We start from the raw sequence: 18,389 nt of genomic DNA, 5'->3' as shown, positions 1-18,389 counted from the left end.
TTCCTCCATTTTCCTTTTGTTGAGCGCGTACATTTTGAAACGGGAGGGAATAACCACCATTGGCTACAAATTCCACATGATACTCAAGACCCAATCGCCTTTCTTCCTTCTGCGATTGGCCGAACATCAAATACAAACACCAATCGCTACTAACTTTCTTTTGTCTTTAACTCTGGCTAACCAACCACATAATACGGCAACGTCATAGAGACCAATCATGTAAAAGGGGCGTGACACCGGGCGTTTTATATCCGGGTAGTGCAAAGGTTACTTTCATCTTTACTGCCCCGCATTTTCTGGCGACTGTACACATTTGTTTGTTTTTTTTGTAACAATTTCTACAATATGTCTGGAAGAGGTAAAAGCGGCAAGGCCCGTGCGAAGACGAGGACCCGTAGCAACCGGGCAGGTCTCCAGTTCCCGGTCGGCCGAGTCCACCGTCTTCTCCGCAAAGGTAACTACGCACAGCGTGTGGGCGCCGGAGCTCCAGTTTACCTCGCCGCCGTGCTGGAATATCTCACAGCTGAGATCCTCGAGCTGGCGGGTAACGCCGCTCGGGACAACAAGAAGACTCGCATCATCCCTCGCCACCTCCAGCTGGCGGTACGCAACGACGAAGAGCTGAACAAACTTCTCAACGGCGTCACCATCGCCCAAGGCGGTGTCCTGCCCAACATCCAGGCCGTACTGCTGCCCAAAAAGAGCGGACAGTCTGCACAGAACGCCGGCAAGACGGGGAAGAAGGCGTCCTCACAGTCTCAAGAGTATTAGCCACATGGCTAGTAATTCTCACCCCCAACGGCCCTTTTAAGGGCCACCCAAACTACATCAAATGAGTTAAAGTCCTCGTGTATGTGTGTTTTCGTCCCTTTTTTTTTTCGAATAAATTGATTTTATAAAGATGAACCGCGCATGTGGGTTTGCCTTTATCGGTTTACCAAGGCCCTGCTTTCGGCTGCAGCTTTACATATCCGGGTAAACTGGCGAGTAACTTTGCTGGATACTCGCCTGTATTAAATGCAATTTTTATTCTCCCCTCACTTAGATAAAATGAGCACATTTCGGGCTAATTCGAGGTTTGCACTTTGCAGCTCGTTTACTAGCCAGAGGCCTGGTCACATGCACCGTTAAGCTAGCCACATTTTCTACCTCGGTGACAAAATGCTATTTTTTTCTTATCAGAGGCGTCTGTTGCTACCGGTGTTGATTCAAGTCATCACACCAGTAATATTTTGTATCAAACACTACTTCTGAACTAGGTTGGAAAAATCTTGAGTGTTCCCCTGCACATTTTGCACATGCTGTAGTTTTTGATGATGAAGCGGATTTCTGTTACAAAGACTCATAACGAGGACGATTGAGATAAACCAACATTGCCCATAAAACATGGGGGGGATTATGCTTATAGGATGTCTATCTTGAGCTTGCGTGTAGTCTTGTTCTCTAGTTGGGCATAAGTCTACATTGAAAACATTGCCTGATTAAATACAGCGAAGCAATTAAGAAGGTATATGGGTCTTCGTTATAAAATGTAGGAAACAAACAATTGGGAAGTAAGATATTTCAGCTACCCGTATATAGACATGACTAAAACTAGAGACAACAATAAGAGGCAAATTGCATGAGGTTGCTGACATGCAAGCAAACGTTTGAGAAACAAGTGCTCTGTACTGGCAGTGATTTCATTTCACTTTTCAATTCTGCAAAAAGAAGCTTCAAGCTAGTAGTGCTGGCCAAAAGGATATTTCATGAAGCACAGAACCACTTGCACGGAATTCTTCGGGTTAATCCTAGAAACTAAAGTTATAGTGACCTCGCCTGGCGAAAAACAAAACTGCAGCTGAACGTTTTACATACGCAGCCCGCGCGCACTAAAACCGGTTGGCGTTTTAACTTGCTGCGCACGAGGACATGAAACATGATGGATTTCATAATTAGCCTCAGACTCCTGTCATGACGAAGCTTACCACATAAGGTACGGCGGACACCGGTACTTTGTTGTTGTTCTGCCAGTAAACTTGCGGGCATACGTTATAATTATTTCGATTTAAAAACTTGACATGCCGTTCGAGTACTGTGACAAGCTGCCCGTTTAGGCCAAAATTGGATTGAAGTTGAATCTAAAAACGTGGGCTAACGTTAGATGAATGTCCTAATGAGGACCTGCACATCTCATTGACGCTGTAGTAAGGAAACGTCACGCGAAGGAGCGCGCACCACCCTCCTCTCGCCTCCAAGTGACGTTTACTCAATTTAAATAGATAACGATGTAAGGTGGGTAAAGCCTACAATATACAATAATATTAATAATAATATGAATACATTATCACACTCAAAAACGATTCTCACCATTTTGGAAGTGCTCGCCACAAATCACTGTGGTCTTGCTTGGCCTCCATTCCGAATCGTCTGGTTCCACTCACTTCGACGTTCAGGAAGAAATGTGGATAATTCCGTTTCCGTCATGTCGTCTTTGGAATGTCCTGCGGCACAACTTTTTTTGGACGTTGTATGCTGGCCAATACCCACGGGGGAAAAAAGCGATCCACTCTCGAATGATTTCACCGACTACGGCGCGTTGCGTCGTGGCTAATGTCACATATGCCCAGGTGTTCGGAATTGTCAATTAGTCCTTTTTTCCTCGTAAATGCCGACCAGGGCCAAATTTGGATATAAAGCATGAGAATATACAGTATATCGAGTGCTGCTAATATTACTACAATTTTTACAAGATTCCTTTAAGATGATTTGAGAAGCTAGTGTTTTTAGTTACAACCATAATCACAGAATAAATAAGGCAAATCTCAAGACACCACTGTAACTGAAAAAGAAATGTTCAAGTACAGTATTAAAATACGTCATTCCTTCCCTCCACTGCTACTTTATAAAACCTATGACGGTTAGGCGTCTGAAATAGGACAAAGCGGCGACATATTGGCATGCAGCAGTCGCCTGTGCTGCATTTAGACTCTGACACGCACACACGCACACGCAGGAATGCGACTGGAACTTTCAGCAGGCTGTATATAAGCAGCAGGGACGCCTCAACATCAGACACTCCAGACCCGAGGCCGAAAGCTGATCAAGGAGCAAGAGCAAGCAGGATGCTGTGCCCCAGCGTCTTCCAGCCATCCACCGCCTTGAGGCCCTTCATGGACGTTCACTGGCCCGTCCGCAGCCTGTGGCCCGAGACGAGGCCTCTCTTCTACCACATCGAGCAGGAAATGCTGCGCCACGTGCAGGAGATGCGGCAGAACATGGAGTATATGGAGAGACTGCACCAGAAGATCTTTGAGGAGATCGACCACACGCCGGCGACGGCCACCTTCAGGCCCATCGCCTTCCACGAGCTGAGGCCCGAGGGAGGAAGCTTCGCGCTCAGCCTGGACACCCAGGAGTTCTCCCCGGAGGAGTTGTCTGTGAAGCAGGTGGGCCGGAAGCTGAGGGTGAGCGGGAAGACGGAGAAGAAGCAGGAGGACGGCAAAGGCTCCTACTCGTACAGGTGCCAGGAGTTCCGGCAGGAGCTGGACCTGCCGGACGGCGTGGACCCCGAGACGATCACCTGTTCGCTGGTGGGAGGGCGGCTGCAGATCCAGGCACCGCGGGAGAAAGCGGTCGGGGATGGCAAAGAGCGAGTGGTGCCCATCGACGTCGCTCTGGCGCCGGCCATCGCAGCGGCCACCACGCCATCCTCAGAGGTCAACGGTCCCTCAACTGTCGAGAACTGACAGCGACACTCGGAGTAATCTGATGGACAGAAGCCGCTTTGCAACAAGCTTTCTATTTCTGATGTTTTAGCCAGCAATTATGAATCATGTCGACAATTTAAAAAAAACTAAATAAATAAATAGCACTGAGTCTCATTCTATTTCCAACAATGACGGATGATGCCGTGGAGAACATTCTTTTCACGCTTGCCACAGCACTGTCAAGTTATTTTTAAACGTGGCCTCATTAGTGTAAGCGATGTGTGTGTGAAGGCTTCACTCACGGGCACTCAATTGACTCTTTTTCCACAATTTATTTTCCTCAGCAATCGACTGAAGACAAATACGGACACGGTTTGTCTTCAAGCTGGCACATCTGCTCCCTAAACACGGAAAATATGAAACGGAGTATGGTATCTGTCCACATGCATCGCTGCACCGTTTGTTGGCTATCAAAGCTAACCGTTAGCATGTCAATGGCATTTTCCATTATTAGTTAGCATGAAGCCATTCTCTCTTATGTTCCTTTTTAGATTTCCTAAATTCTTTTTCCCCACTTAGTCCTCGGTTACGGATGACAATAAACACGACACGCATTTTCATTGTAAAATATTTCTCAATAATTTATTCACAAACTGCTTTTCAAATTGCCATGTTGCCATTTCTTTTTTGAAAACACATACAATAATAATAATAATATTAAAAGACGAGTCTCTCTTCTAACTTGTTCATAGTCGCACATTGTCCATGGTGCTCAAGCGTCCCATTTTGGTGTTGATGACCTGCTCACGTATGCCCGATGACAAAGATGAATACAACTAAACAAAAGCTCTGAAATGACCTGAAGGATTTAAAGTTTGGCCAGCTACAGAAACACGCTTCCGTTCCCTCCGCCGTTTTTTCCTGCATGATCACGTCACGATTTCCGTAATGGAGGAGCAATTGTCTGAAAGGAGTGACATTGGCGGGCTTTTTGTACGTGCGTGTGCGTCAGTGTGTTTGTGAGAGTGTTATGGCATGCGGTGTGCGCAACATTTTAGTACTTCCTCCAGATGTGAAAATTTCGAATCAAAACTACGCAAATACCAATCATGTTTTCTTTTACTAAGCCTCCCTGATAGGTTGTACAAATTGATATTCCCAACAATGAATCTTTATGATTGTCCATTAAAATGGTTCTCCTGATTAGGTGTCATTGGTCTTTTGTCACACACGCACAGTGAAGGCGACAAGAAAGTATGAGCAGGTACGCGACAGCATCAGTGGCTACTTGGGAGGAACAGGATAACACCAACACAGATCCAGGGTGCACCTGAACGCATCGCCGCACCGATATGGGTCAATATGGGATTCCCCCGCCTCACTTATTAGTGCAAAAATGTGACAATCTTGTTGTAGGCTCAGTGCAGAAAAACGAGTCCTGCCATCACTACCGCATGTCATAGAACTTAGAGAGCAACGAGTATTCCAGATGCTGCATTCGAGAAAACTAGGAAGCTTAAGACTTAAGGTTGATGTCCAGTGCAATGAGAAATGCAATTTCTAGATTGTTGCCCCGTCTTAAGTGCTCACCAGATCCTGGGCCAGTGATTCTAGTGGTGGGCAATTAATTAATTAGACACAACTGCCAATATTTTTAGATAAATATTAATTTAACGCAAGTGCTTCAAAAAACTCCCAACTTCCGAGTAGTCTTGAATGCAGCACGAAAACAAATCTCTTCTCGATTCTCTGACCTGAGCCTTGAGGAACAACAGATGGCATGATGGCGGCCTGGCGATGTTTCAGGCGGACACCGTCGTCGTGTGTCTGGTGTGTGGCCCGTCAGGAGACTCGGCAGCTGTGGAAGACGAGGGGGAAGAAGAGGACGTCGGACAGAGAAAATCTGCCGTCAGACCACCGGTGACCGCTCCCTCTCCGCTTGGTCTTCACTTGGAAGGTATTCCAACAGCAGGGGAGGAGACTTTCCAGCAAGTAGTCACATCATCACTGTTGTCGTCAATCAGCTTTGAATTGACCCCGGTTCGTCCAATGAGAGGCGTTCCTGAAAGCCTCGCTGATTGGCTGATGGGTGGCACGCTAGGTGGGGAGTGAGTGTCGGGCTTGTTCTAATTTTAAAATAAAAGCAATTCAATGGCGCCGAAAAAAAACAAACAAAAAAATACGAGATCGGCCTTCCATTTACAAACGCATCAGTTTTCTTCGATTAAATTCAAGTCCAGTTCTGTACAATCCCTTTCGAAGACGGGCTGCTGTTGCTGCTGAGCTGCCTCACGTTCGTCCGCGTCCTCGTCTTCCTCACCGTCGTCGTCGTCCTCGCGGCACTCCTCGTCGCTCTCACTCAGCGGGCCGATGCTGGACCTGCCCAGACACTCGGCCGGTGAGCAGGAGCCCCGGAAGTCGCCCATGAACGACTCCATGCCGATGAAGAGGTCGCCGCCGCAGGCCAGCCTGCCGCCACGCTCCAAATACTGCGGGTCGATGCTGCGGGTCTGCGGGAGGAGACGAGAACAAACGACACTTACAGAAGAAATAGTTGCACCGCAATCCACCTTTGCCTTTTGCACCAAATACTTCCCATTGACTGACCTATGCATTGACACTCGTACTCACCTGAGTCATCTTGGTGAAGTCGAGGACGGGCCGGGCGCAGGGTCGGTCGGGGTCGCGGCGTCTTTTCAACCCGGGCTTGAGCAACAGAAGGTCACAAGGCTGCGAGTGGCACCGTGGTAGCTGCGGAGGCAAGCTGCGGCGCAGGGACGACGGCGTGCTGCATGCCGAGGAGGGCGAGGCGGGTACCGGGGCCCCCGCCGCCGCCGCCGCCACCCCCGCCCCGCTGGCTGCACAGCAGCCTGGCGGAGGTGCCGCCGCTTGGCTGGGGACAGGAGGAGGCGGCAGGAAGGCAGCAGCTGCAGAGTCTCTGATGAGCACGGGCGAGAGGGAGAAACGCCGCTGGGGGGGAGGCGGCGGGTGGAGCGGCGAGGGCGACGACGAGCACGAGGACGGCGAGGGGAAGAAACAGCAACAGGCTCCGCCCCCTGCCGCAGCCTCGCTGGGGTCCCAAGGGAAGTTCCAGGGCAACGGCGAGTCGGGAGAAAGTGCCAGACTGAAGAAGGTGGGACTGGATGACGAGTGCAGAGATGAGTTCAGAGAGGAGCTCGGGGCGCGCAAGGGACAGGCGCCGCCTGCCGCCGCCACGCCTGCCACCCCGGCACCGCCCACTCCTCCGTGGCACTGCTGGCGACTGACGGGAGTCCAGACACGCGAGGCGCTGGGCCGCCACGTGTAGCGGCAGCGCGACAGGTCCTCCGGAACCGACAGAGAGCGGCAGTGGCGTTTAGGTGGCGGGGGAGGAGGGGGAGGCGGGGCCGGGCCGGGAGGGGCCGCCGCCCCTGGGAGGGAGAGCTCGGACGCAGAGGTGCTGGGTGCCAGAGGCCGGTGCTGCTGCGGCTGAGAGGGAGGGCCGTCCAGGGGGTGGCCCCCCTCTTGAAGGTGGGCATCAGGCAGCCCGAGGGGAACGGGGCCCGGGGGAAAACTAGAGCTCAGCAACCCCCCCTGCAGGCTGGACTTAGAGGGAGGGCAGAGCTGCCAGTAGCGGCTCTCTGAAGACACACAAGCCAAATATTTATGTACTTTTTTTTAAAAATAAATAAATAAAAATCAAGGATTACTTACGTTCCACAGAAAAGAAAAATAACTTCATGCCAAGAAAAAAAAAGGGAGCAATTTCACAAGATTATCTGCAAATTTTTGGGTTGGTTTTTTTCAATAAATGTGCAACTTTACTTATTAGTATTCTCATTTGTTTAAAAATAATGCGAGGCAATCATCTCAAAATGAAAGAATTTCTGCACAAAACAAAACAAATGCTATGTCACTTTCCTAATTTTTTTCTCCTAAAAAAAGAAAAGAAAAAAAAAACCTTTGTATAATTCCACTTTCATGTTTTCAGTGTGGACCTCACGCCACTTGATAACGTTCACATGATTATTTAAGGAATTGGAGAGATTTGTTCATTCAGGACACTCACCCGGCATCAAGCCATCTGGGGACCAGCACTCTGCGAGGGTTTTCGGGTCCAGCAGGGACTATTAGACAAAAAAAGTCCAAAATAATACAGCATGTTCTGTGTTGAAAAACACTTTTTCACAAAAGTCACACCCCGCATTCAGTTTTCCCTTAAGACGGCGCTCGTGTTTGTGCGCAATGACCGGCAATATTGCGACAGGACTTTGAGGAAAGTCGAAACGGTGCTATTTAAATGCGATCCATTTATCTTTTTCAAATTTCACAGTGTCAAAGTTTTTTGATGTTGATGACCATAAAGACTGAAGAAGGGAAGGGAAGAAGACGATGATGATATTTGGACTTTGCTCCTTTTAAAAAAACACATGACACAATTATTCACTTGATCATTTTGGTTTGATGTTAGAAATGTGCGAGTCTGTTCATCATTTTTAGTGAAACCGAATCAATAACACTTTATAACAAAGTCGCACAAATATGTTGCAGCGTTTCGGTGACTCGCCCCCGCCGCCACTCACCAAGTCCGAGTCCCCCGGCTGAGCAGGGTCGCCTTCCAGACTTCCTCACGTTCTCCACCAGCAAGGCGACCACGTCATGGTGGCGGAGGAGGAGGACGACGACGACGAGGAGGGGAGGAGGGAGAGGAAGCGAAGGGAGGCGTGAGTCACGCCTACTTGTGTGCCTCTTGCAACTTCAAGGGGAGGGGCTAATAGCTTCAGACTACTCCTCCGCGCACCTGAGGGCCAGGTAGCCCCGCCCACCTTCACAAGGACAGCATGACAGATCTCATCCCGCAGCGGCCTCAAGAACCTGCCGGCAAGGGTGGAAGTGGTCAAGCTCGTTCCAATGTTCACAATGCACACGTACAACGAACAGGACGCAACCTGTGAAGAGCGGGATCAACTGGGAATACAATTAAGTAGAAAAAAATCAAACTTAATCGGCCGGCCGATTAATTCAGGCACTATTTTTTTCCCCGCGCGTGTATGACATAGTGGCATGCTAGAATGACGATGGCTCACTAGTATAACTACATCTTATTGGCGTTTTTTTCAACCCCAGTATGATATTTGTGCGCACTGAGGGTGCATGAGTAGAATATTTGTTGGCGACTTTTTTTGTGTGTCTACTCGGACTAAGATGCATTAGTACAACACCTGCACGTCAGCAGCGAAGCAAAACTGAGTATTATTTGAAGACTGTATGACAAGTACTATAGTGAAATCATAAGAGTCTACAAGTTAACATCGAGTGCTTCACTAGTAGGGAACAAGCGAATGGTTCAGAACAGTCATCACGATAGGAATGATGGAATCTGACAAAGGATGGTTGTCACACGTTTCAGAGGTTCTGGATTTGATTCTTGGCATTTTCTTCCTCCGCGCTTTAATGGATAATCTAATGAAACTAACATGAATGCGAGTACGAGGAAGCCGTAGAAAACAAGCACCTTGAGAAGATCCAAACGAAATTTGAACCCCCAACCTCAGAACTTTGAGCCAGATGCGCCACCCTATTTTGACATACTGTAAAAGCAGATAGAATCAGTGGAGGAGGTTGACTCCAGCCTAAGAATTGTCAAACCAAAAATGTGTGTTTGTTTGCTGAGATTTAATTGAGAAAACCGAAAGAAACAAGGCCACCCCATTGAGGCCGCCGCAGCTAGCTCGATGCTAACACTTGCCATTATTTTCAACGGAGGATGCTACTCCTTTGCCAATTGGCGTTCAAGAGGAACGCTACGATGTCATTTTGAGCTTGTTCTTGAATAGATGACGGGAAAACACGATTCGTGATGGGGGACATTTGGAAAGATTTTTAAAGGTGTACTACGACGTTGTTTAGTGCTCAAATATACACACACCGGAGCAGCCCGCTAGCTATAAATAACATGTCATCTCGTTATAACTTTCAAGGTCGACGCTGGGTTACATTCGCCCGCAAAACTGCTGGAAAACATGCCGACGAGCTGCGATTATTGCCCGGCTGCCTGTGACACACACCGCGGTCGGCCGCTGCACTGCGGGGCGAGCAAGGCAGTCGAACCGACCGCTAAGCAAAGCGAACCCCGCACCAAGCTAGCAGCGGTTAGCCGTAACTGTAAATATCCGACGGGGACGATCCCATCCTCCGTCGGAGAACTCGGTCTTTTTTCGTGTAAACAAATAACGAATAGTCACAATGAACATCCCCTCGGGTGTCATTTCACGTATATTCGGTTTCAAATGGAAGCTGGAATGAGGAGAACAACACGACGGGATGCTGCGGGACGGATATGTCCGGGCTTGTTAGCTCTCCCTCCCCTCCATCACCACCACCTCCACCCTCCTCTCACCCCAGACGGAACCGCAAAACAAGCGGGCACGTTGCACCCTCACGGCCGCATCGACGGATGGGTGGCAGGCTTACCTCGTCGGACAGTCCCCTCTTCGGGTGCATCGGTCAGCCCCCGGTTACTCGGCGTATTGACCCAGCGTGATTAAGGAGGAGAACGCGCCGCTCCAGCCCGCCGCCGCCGTCGCCGCCGTCGCCGAGCTCAGCATCCAAAAAACAGCCACCGCAATGAATTATCGTCTGTGCACGCGTGGCACGGGCGAAAGCGTCCCCCTCCCCACCCCAGTACGATCGATACCCGGTGTCGTCCGATTATTGAAAACAATCATACAGATTTGTACGTGCACACGAGCGGCGAGGCATTCATAAATAACATTTACGGTGGCAGTGAGGAGGGAGGGGAGGGAGGGGAGGGTGCTGGAGGGGTGAGGGGCGGGATTACACATCACCCCCCGAGCTTCCTCACTAGCATCACCTGCCATTTATTTACATTTATTTTTAACGGTTTTATAGGGGAAAAAAATCTTCCGCAATCGTTTTTATTGGCCGAATATTGTCTTTAGTGGTTGGAGCCTCTCTATTACCACGTAAACCAAAAACAAACAAGATGAAAAAGCTACAATAAAACAGAAGCACATTATGTCTAGTAAAAATGAGCCAGGGGGTTTATTACTACCCGGTTTTTTGAAGGGCACTGTAACATTCACACTTTCAACGCTTACATTGCACATACGTAAAAAGAAAAATCAAAGCATTCCAAGTACATGAATAGTAAAAAAAAAAAAAAAGCCAAGTGTGGAGTATTTTACTTACATTGCAGTTGAAACTACCGTAATACAACAGTCATAATTTAAGGGGGAAAGTACAGACAGGCTGCGTTCATAACAAATTTTAAATTTATTTATTCACATTTAATTCAGTGATTCTTGCATGCATTACAATCACGGAAATGACCACCGAAGTGTTCGCAAGTACAGACATACATGGAAGTTTAAATGGCAGGAAAAAAAGAACAATCTCCATTCAATTTAACACTTTATTCACATCTTTATTAAGTTCAACTTCGCTTTCCGTATTCAAAGCAGCATACATTGTGTAACGAATATATAAAAAAACAAAAAGATGGTGAAAGGAGCCTAATGAGAACAGAGGTGAACGTGGACAAAAACAAAACAAACCAGTAGCCTCTACAGAGGCCAGAAAGTGACAGCAAAAAGATACAATGGTGACTTTAAATACAAACTTTAGCATCTTTTCGTGTACATCGAGAACTCAGCGCAGGTGACAAAGTGCAGTCAACACAAAAAAGCTCGGGTTAAAGTGCCAAGTCAACCTCAGTCATTTAGACACCGGGATACATCGGCTCGCTCCAGGGATGAAGAACAAAGAAAGTCAAGGCCCAAAGAAAAAAAAATCATCACATTTTCCCTCCCTTCTCGTTTCAAATCCTCAGTGTTGTTAAAAAGCCAAATCTATCGGAAACACACAGACCAGATTAAAGTCCAGACGATGCAATTCATCATCTTGATGACAAAGTCGCTCAGTGGTGACCTAACCAGACGAGTTGCGGCGAGGGCCGATCAGTAGCGATTCCATAAGAACTGGTCGGAATCCATCGAGACCGGTTTGTCAGCGGCACCGAAGTCTACAAAGAAACAAAACCAAGAATAAAGAAGGCGTTCGTGAGAGCCAAAATGGAAAGTACTGCCTTTTCTTTTCTCCATCGCCCAGTCCCACGATCATGACAAAAATAAGAAGCGCCCTCGACTTCAAGGAGATCTTCATTTCGTCTGCTGTGGGCTTTTGTGCTCTCACCTCCTGCGTGCTCATCCTCTAGCTGGAAGTGGAGCCAGTCGGCCATGTTTTTGGTCAGCTGAATCCTGAAGGAGCAGCTGAGACCAGGGGGCGAGCGAGGGGGTCGGCGGCTCCTCTTGGGATCCTCGAGTACGCGTTGAGGAAATTTGGAGAAGCGGCTTGGTTAGACGTGAACAAACATTACTCACACAAAAATAATTCCAGAATTAAGCCAAAAATTCACCCTTTTTTTTTTAAATACACTTGACATTTAATTGTGCAGAATTCGGAATGCTTGTGTCCAACATGAGGGGTGGTTTGAATAATTATCCGAACAAATTTTAAAAAAATAAAAAAAATGCGACAAACTGACATTTTCAATGAAAAAGGGAAATTCAATCAATTTGCAACGAAAACCACACAAACCTTTGAGGATAAAATTAAGGACTTCTTCCTTTTGGTGAACTAAATGTTTCGGGACTTTGTACAGTTGTTCCCCAACAAGGATGATAAAAATTCACTGACGCATTTTTCTTTTTCAAAGTTCATCCGTTTTTTGCCTTTCAGCAACTCCTGCTCATGCTCACAACAAGCTTGGCTTCCAATTCCCTCAGAAAACAAAAGACCAACGCTTGAAATGGTGGCGCACTGCTGATAAATTGTTTTGCGTAGTCTTGGTCTCGCACCAAAATTTGAACTGCATGATCAAAGACTTTTTTTAATACCAATTCTAATTGAAGAATTGGAGTGGTTCATATTCGGAGAACAGAAAGCCGTCCAAACAATACTCGCGAGTCAGATGCGTATTCATCAGGTCAAATTAACTTTTGTAAATGTGGCTGCATTTTGGGTTCGCCCTGGAATTCCCCCCAAACTCTTGGAACCTTTTGTGAGCAACTCAAGACATGTTACCGGTGGCAGTGGAACATTCCAGGCGCCAGGCAGCTCCGGCGACATGTCAGCCGACAGGGGAGACACGGACGAAGCCTTCGGGGCCGCCAGCGTGTCCTCCTCTCTCCGCTTCTCCCCTCCATCGTCGCACCAGTCCGAGGTCATTTTTGCCAGCTGGTCCTGCCTACCAGAAAGACATTTCGCAGCCAAAACTAAAAATATGGCAACCACCGCGTCGTCGACTCAGGCAGCCTGGCGCTCAAATTAACGAGAGCTCTCCCTACAGTTGCTCCACAGGGTCAAGAGTGAGGTCGCAGGCATCCGACGAGGCATCGCTCGGCGGGTCCCATTGGTGCAGTGCTCGGCGCCACAAACGAACTTGCATGTCCCAAGAGCGCCTGCTGTACTTCTTGTACTTTTTGGGCGTGGACGGGTGGAGTTTCGGGTCTCTCATATGTCTGATGGAGGGAGGGAGGTTTGAGTGTGTGACATTCTCTCATTGGGTTGACACGTAGTGACAAAAACTTAATTTGTGAAAATGGGGCCAGTCTCAGGAAAAAAAATTACAAAAAAAAAAAGGTATGAATGAATGCCATTTATCTGCCAATGTGTGATGTCTTGTCAGTGCTAGCCTGTTATTCGGGGTCTGATGTATGCTATCCAATACCACGTGTGAAGGAGGTTTGTCGTGAAAAATTTAAAATACTGTATTCCAAGGGTATCAAACGCATTTTAGCACAGGGGCCACATGGAGGAAACTCGATGAAAGGAATCGTTTTAGTAGATCTTGAACATTTCCTATTGCAGATGGAATAATTGCCTTCGAGCGCAACCTCGGAGCCGGGATCATGTAGGTCTTACTTGGGGACTTGCTGCACGTAGTTCTGGTAGCCGCTTGTATTCTGCCCATACAGAATTTGCTTCTGTCGGCGCTTGAGAACCGCAGCGTTGGTCTCCATTTGGTTCGGGTCTGGGCTGCGAGGGTAGAAGCGACTGAGCGAGGCCCTGCTGAGATTTAGAGAGAAAATGAAGGGCCTGAATAGTGAGAAACAGTCATGTGATCAAACCTCTTGTCCAGATCTTCCGTTCCTACTGCGATGCTGCTGGTGGAAACTTTAAGGATGCAACGCTCCAAGATGGACTTCCTGGACACAATAATAGAGTAAAATACATTTTGGAACATTATACAGCCACACCCAGGAAGATTAAAATCCAATTCAACCTGCGTGTCTTGCTGTGAACGGAGCTCTCCCCTCCTCGCATGCCGGTCGACACAGGAGACATCGGGATAGGAGAGACCTTACTACAATCACGACAAAGAGTCCAGTTATTGATCTCAAAATGGAACAGTGTACCGTTTTGTGACGACAGGTCGGAGATGCAATATATGGACCTTGATTTAAAGAGACTACCGGTTCAACAATCCATTTTCTGTAGCGCTTGTCCTCTTGAGCATTTTCCATTAGTGAAAACATTTTGAGTACTTTTGCAAATATTAACAGAGTTGCACGGATTAACGTAGAAGTCAATTTGACCCACAACATAACAGGGGCGTGAAATTCACTGCAACAACCTTAACTCATTTCATCAGTGTTTTTATGTGGAGGAGGCAAATTAACAGCATTTCAATTCATTTCAAAGGGGAAATTTGATTTGATATTCAAATAACTGAGCTTCGGAGCTAAAACAAGATGCAAGTTTACATGAATGACCTGACGAAGCTGTCAAAGACGGCGCTGCAGCCAGGGAGGAGCCAAGGCTCCGGGGAAGAGCAACTAGCAGCCACCAGTGGTTCGGCGAGGCCATTCCACATGGCCGTTGACCAGCCCTTCGCACAAACGCATGACCTCGGGCTGAAACAGAAACTGGGAACAGAACTCAAATCAGATCAGCCGCTCCAAAAATCAAAACGTGAGCATAGAAAAAAATAGCAAAGGAATGGCAAACAAAAATGGAGAAGCAGGCCAAGTGCTTGAAGATGATGGACTTGCTCTAAAAACAAGAAATATGCATTAATGCATTGCTGCCACACTTATGTGTGAAAGACCAACCAGAGACACATTTTGTCATCTTGAGCAGTTTCTTTTCAAAGGGTATGAAAAATTCACTTCCACATCATTTTTCTTGAGCGTCAAACAAGACCACCAACGGCAGAATGCCATAAAAGGTTTGTAGCAGGTCGCATCAAACGACTTCCTGTTGCCTTTCACATTAAAAGCCTCCAGAGCAGAAGCACAAGTTTTATTAGTCTATATTGGTCTTGTTCACAAAAGCGTTTCTAGCTGGCGCGCCGTCCGCACACTTGAAAAAGTATAATTCAAACAAAATTGACGTCAAGTCTATTTTTCCCTTCCACTGGGCAGTTAGCGTTTCAAATTGAGACTCGAAATGCGGTGTGTTTATGTCGCATGGCGACGTAAGCGCTAACTTTGCGGAAATTACCGAAAAGTATGGCCCCATATACAAGAGATGAATATAAATAATGTAGCGCAGACAGAGCTACGTTACCAACCTGGAGGAGAGCAGCGGGCTGTGGTCTGCAGCTTCTACTCCGCTGCGTGACATATTGGCAGTTTTGAACTTGGCGCTTTCGCTTCAACAGAACAGACGCCATGGTCCGTTTTTTGAGGCGTCTTTAATGAGGTGCACCTGCAAAGGGCGTGGCTTGTCGCAGTATTCAAACGCTAAACTATATGAAATGTTTTAAGCGGGGAAAGGTTCTCACGTAAAGATTTTTACATAGCTTAGCTGTGTTTCTAAAATGTGAGAAACGAAATACCGTGGGGGCGGGGTGGTTTAAAAGAATGTGCAGTAGTAGTACCAAGACTGACCTCTGAGAGGCAGCATTTGGTGACATTTGTAATCCAGTCAAACGTGAAATGTTAAAAGAATCTCTGCTTATGTTCTTATGCTTGTTGTCCTTCTTGTTTTCTGTTTCATTTTGCGACGCCTTGGTCTGGCTGCACTTTAATAATATATAATACATACATATATATATATACATATATATATATAATTTACTATTAAAAAAACTATAAACCAAGAAAAACTGCACCTATTCTCCAGTGCAGTGGGCGGCGCTGTGCATCCAAATGTAAACAGTGAAACTTCTCACCGGAAATTGTCGAAAATATGGCGTCTGGCAGCGGGGTTTGTATTTCATCTACGGCGTTATTTGTATTGTTTACACCCTAACTTGTAATTTGTTCACAATGACAACAATCTGTCTATTTTTACGGTTTTGTCTATTATTTTCTGTCTCTTACTTTGAGCCTCGGAATACGCTCTGCCGACAGCGAAAGAGCATTAACCCATCAGACCTATCAGAAACATTTGTACTCAATTTCCAATTAATTGCCGACTTTCCGCTTATAGATGCAGTTGTTATCGTAAAAATATAGCACAATCGGTAACTTAAGTTGTATTGTGCATACTTGATTAGACCGTGTTTAGTAAGACTCAATAACAACATGAATTCACAGGTTTCACTGTTTTAAAACTTGTTCAGGATCATTGGTCTACGACGAGTTTTGGCGGAGGTCAGAACACGCCTTAGTCCATTAATAGTTGCAGTAAGCAAATGTAGGAAAAACAAGTATTGTTAAAAACACACACACACACACGGAGCAAAAATGATATTGACTAAGTGACAACATATTCTTTTACCTATGAACAAACACCTCATTGTACATTGTACAATTCATACACTTGATGTGTCATAGTCAAATGACTATTATTGTGAAAAACACAAAAAGGTGAATCACAATACATTGGCGTTTGTATGGGGATTCTTGCACACCGTAAATGCTGTTCAATCTGGGATTGCAATTGCGCGTGGCCGTGTATTCTTACGCCACCCAGTACCGTATATTGTGTGGAAGTTGTAACCTCGAAACATCGTACTGTACTGGATGGACCTGCTGTCTGTACTATACTGTCTGTACCTAGTATGTAACTGACCCTCGCCGTTCTCTTCTAGTCGAGTAAGAATGATTTCCGTCGGAAGTGGGACAAAGACGAGTATGAGAATCTTGCTCAAAAGCGTCTCGCTGAAGAGCGAGAAAAGGAGAGCAAAGATGGTGAGTCGTCGTTTTGTTTCAACTATTTGCAGAAAACCCTGACATGTTTAGTGTCAGACACTGCTATTAAATCATCACAATTGTACAAACTCATCATGCGCTTTAGGGAAAATCGCACCCCCGATCAAGCGGGAGAATCTACGTCATCGAGACTACAAAGTGGACTTGGAGTCAAAACTGGGGAAGACCATTGTTATCACCAAAACGACCCCTCAGGCTGAGATGGGCGGGTACGTGGAGTTGAATCGCCTCATCAAAGACTGAAATCTTGTATTTATGATTTGGTCCTAGACAGATGGAGACAAAATGGATATATTGGCGGAAAGATCCATAATCCAGATGTCCTGTCCTCTTTTCAGCTACTACTGCAATGTTTGTGACTGCGTGGTGAAAGACTCCATCAACTTCCTGGATCACATCAATGGCAAGAAACGTGGGTAGTTTTTTTACACTTAAAAGTCCACTCAGAGGTCGTAAACGTGACTGGTAAAAGGAGACGTTTCAATTCAACGTCTTACTTCAATAAATATCATCATAATAAACGCTCAAGTAATGTACAGATAGCTGAAAAACATATTTAAGTCCAGTCACGGTGTTACTTCCCAACGTTGTGAGTCATCTTTTTGGGAATTGTTAATTCTATTCAAGTGTGTGTTTGTAAAGCGCTTGCATACATATGCGTACGTGCGTCTGTGCAGATCAGAGGAACCTCGGCATGTCTATGCGGGTTGAGCGGTCATCCCTGGACCAGGTGAAGAAGCGCTTTGAAGTGAACAAGAAGAAATTGGAGGAGAAGCAGAAAGAGTACGACTTTGAGGAACGCATGAAGGAGCTGCGAGAGGAGGTCAGAAGAGGAGGAAGTCAACTCATAACGTGTTAATGAGTTTATAAAGGGCTTCAGTTCCTCTCTATGTATTATTAGAATGTCGTTAAACAGCCAGAGCCATCAGCTTCTTCCTTCACAATTGTGCCCTGTTTTTTTATGGTTCAATTAAAATAAGTAGTCGAGGAAAGTTTTTATGGCACCATGTTTCCTGCTAAGGCAATAAGTTATCAAAAAAATTGATAGACCTTAGGAATGTATGACATCAATGTGTGTGTGTTGACGTCCAGGAGGAGAAGGCAAAGGCCTACAAGAAGGAGAAACTGAAAGAGAGGAAGCGTCGGGCCGAGGATGACGGGGACTTTGAGGATGACGACGAAATGGCGGCCGTCATGGGCTTCTCGGGTTTCGGGTCCTCTAAAAAGAGTCACTGACACCTCGAGGACATCACCGCTGCCGAGTCAGCGCATCTAGTAATGCCGTCACGGGAGGGGAGCCCAGAAGGAGGCGCGTGCCGAATGAAGGACGACTATAAAGTCGTGCTATGCAGATGGCAGAGTTAGTATTCTCCAGGATGTTCAGACCCCCCCCCCCCCCCAAAATGACATCCATTTTCTTGTTTGCCAGTTTGACTCATCACAACCATTTTTTTGTTGCTATTTTGAAAATGTTGTAACTCAACGTTGAACTCACCGTTCATTTGCAGGTGAAGCGCCAGAGTTCGACAGAAATATA

General features: G+C 46.7%; 5 protein-coding genes across 9 annotated transcripts; 3 read left to right on the top strand and 2 right to left on the bottom strand.

The window, feature by feature from the left end:
* The first annotated feature begins 233 nt into the window (after positions 1-233).
* On the top strand, positions 234-906 carry h2ax (H2A.X variant histone). The gene has a single exon (XM_088279243.1). It carries the CDS (start codon positions 346-348, stop codon positions 769-771), a length of 426 nt encoding a protein of 141 aa, XP_088135369.1. The 5' UTR covers positions 234-345; the 3' UTR covers positions 772-906.
* A 955-nt stretch (positions 907-1,861) lies between these two features.
* On the top strand, positions 1,862-3,891 carry hspb9l (heat shock protein, alpha-crystallin-related, b9-like). The gene has a single exon (XM_088279698.1). It carries the CDS (start codon positions 2,940-2,942, stop codon positions 3,726-3,728), a length of 789 nt encoding a protein of 262 aa, XP_088135824.1. The 5' UTR covers positions 1,862-2,939; the 3' UTR covers positions 3,729-3,891.
* Positions 3,892-4,303: 412 nt separating this feature from the next.
* On the bottom strand, positions 4,304-10,446 carry fam53c (family with sequence similarity 53 member C). 2 transcript variants are annotated; one of them, XM_088280320.1, is made up of 5 exons: positions 10,143-10,446; positions 8,252-8,543; positions 7,738-7,795; positions 6,321-7,309; positions 4,304-6,199 (listed from the first exon to the last, which is right to left on the bottom strand). In XM_088280320.1, the coding sequence occupies exons 3-5, from the start codon at positions 7,742-7,744 to the stop codon at positions 5,900-5,902; spliced, it is 1,296 nt and encodes a 431-aa protein (XP_088136446.1). In that variant the 5' UTR covers positions 7,745-7,795; positions 8,252-8,543; positions 10,143-10,446; the 3' UTR covers positions 4,304-5,899. The 2 variants fall into 2 exon arrangements, with proteins under 2 accessions (XP_088136446.1, XP_088136447.1); XM_088280321.1 differs by lacking the exon at positions 10,143-10,446 and adding an exon at positions 9,184-10,056.
* Positions 10,447-11,089: 643 nt separating this feature from the next.
* Positions 11,090-15,423, bottom strand: slbp2 (stem-loop binding protein 2). Of its 4 annotated transcripts, none has more exons than XM_088279743.1 (9): positions 15,265-15,423; positions 14,456-14,617; positions 13,975-14,055; positions 13,820-13,897; positions 13,614-13,760; positions 13,037-13,210; positions 12,774-12,936; positions 11,883-12,006; positions 11,090-11,712 (listed from the first exon to the last, which is right to left on the bottom strand). In XM_088279743.1, exons 1-9 carry the CDS (start codon positions 15,315-15,317, stop codon positions 11,648-11,650), a joined length of 1,047 nt encoding a protein of 348 aa, XP_088135869.1. In that variant the 5' UTR covers positions 15,318-15,423; the 3' UTR covers positions 11,090-11,647. The 4 variants fall into 4 exon arrangements, with proteins under 4 accessions (XP_088135869.1, XP_088135870.1, XP_088135871.1 ...); XM_088279744.1 differs by having other exon boundaries at positions 13,614-13,757; XM_088279745.1 differs by having other exon boundaries at positions 14,465-14,617.
* Positions 15,424-15,802: 379 nt separating this feature from the next.
* Positions 15,803-18,381, top strand: zmat2 (zinc finger, matrin-type 2). Its single transcript, XM_088279747.1, has 6 exons — positions 15,803-15,902; positions 16,732-16,831; positions 16,938-17,061; positions 17,191-17,264; positions 17,530-17,675; positions 17,945-18,381. The coding sequence occupies exons 1-6, from the start codon at positions 15,885-15,887 to the stop codon at positions 18,086-18,088; spliced, it is 606 nt and encodes a 201-aa protein (XP_088135873.1). The 5' UTR covers positions 15,803-15,884; the 3' UTR covers positions 18,089-18,381.
* The last annotated feature ends 8 nt before the right edge of the window (positions 18,382-18,389 follow it).

The sequence above is a fragment of the Idiotropiscis lumnitzeri genome, chromosome 17 (genome assembly GCF_059441095.1).
Source record: "Idiotropiscis lumnitzeri isolate Australia: NSW breed Sydney's pygmy pipehorse chromosome 17, RoL_Ilum_1.0, whole genome shotgun sequence".
In the NCBI taxonomy this organism is placed as follows: domain Eukaryota; kingdom Metazoa; phylum Chordata; class Actinopteri; order Syngnathiformes; family Syngnathidae; genus Idiotropiscis; species Idiotropiscis lumnitzeri.
The sequence above is the reverse complement of the archived record's forward strand: the minus strand, read 5'-3'. Positions and strand labels throughout refer to the sequence as shown.

Coding starts and splice junctions, on each gene's coding strand:
- slbp2 (XM_088279743.1), bottom strand. CDS start 15,317: ATGTCACGCAGCGGAGTAGAAGCTGCAGACCACAGCCCGCTGCTCTCC. Junction 14,618..15,264: donor AGCCCGCTGCTCTCCTCCAG/GTTGGTAACGTA, acceptor TTCTGTTCCCAG/TTTCTGTTTCAGCCCGAGGT. Junction 13,898..13,974: donor GTTCACAGCAAGACACGCAG/GTTGAATTGGAT, acceptor TATTGTGTCCAG/GAAGTCCATCTTGGAGCGTT.
- hspb9l (XM_088279698.1), top strand. CDS start 2,940: ATGCAGCAGTCGCCTGTGCTGCATTTAGACTCTGACACGCACACACGC.
- zmat2 (XM_088279747.1), top strand. Junction 17,265..17,529: donor TCACATCAATGGCAAGAAAC/GTGGGTAGTTTT, acceptor GCGTCTGTGCAG/ATCAGAGGAACCTCGGCATG. Junction 17,676..17,944: donor TGAAGGAGCTGCGAGAGGAG/GTCAGAAGAGGA, acceptor GTTGACGTCCAG/GAGGAGAAGGCAAAGGCCTA.
- fam53c (XM_088280320.1), bottom strand. Junction 6,200..6,320: donor ACTTCACCAAGATGACTCAG/GTGAGTACGAGT, acceptor CTCCTCCCGCAG/ACCCGCAGCATCGACCCGCA.
- h2ax (XM_088279243.1), top strand. CDS start 346: ATGTCTGGAAGAGGTAAAAGCGGCAAGGCCCGTGCGAAGACGAGGACC.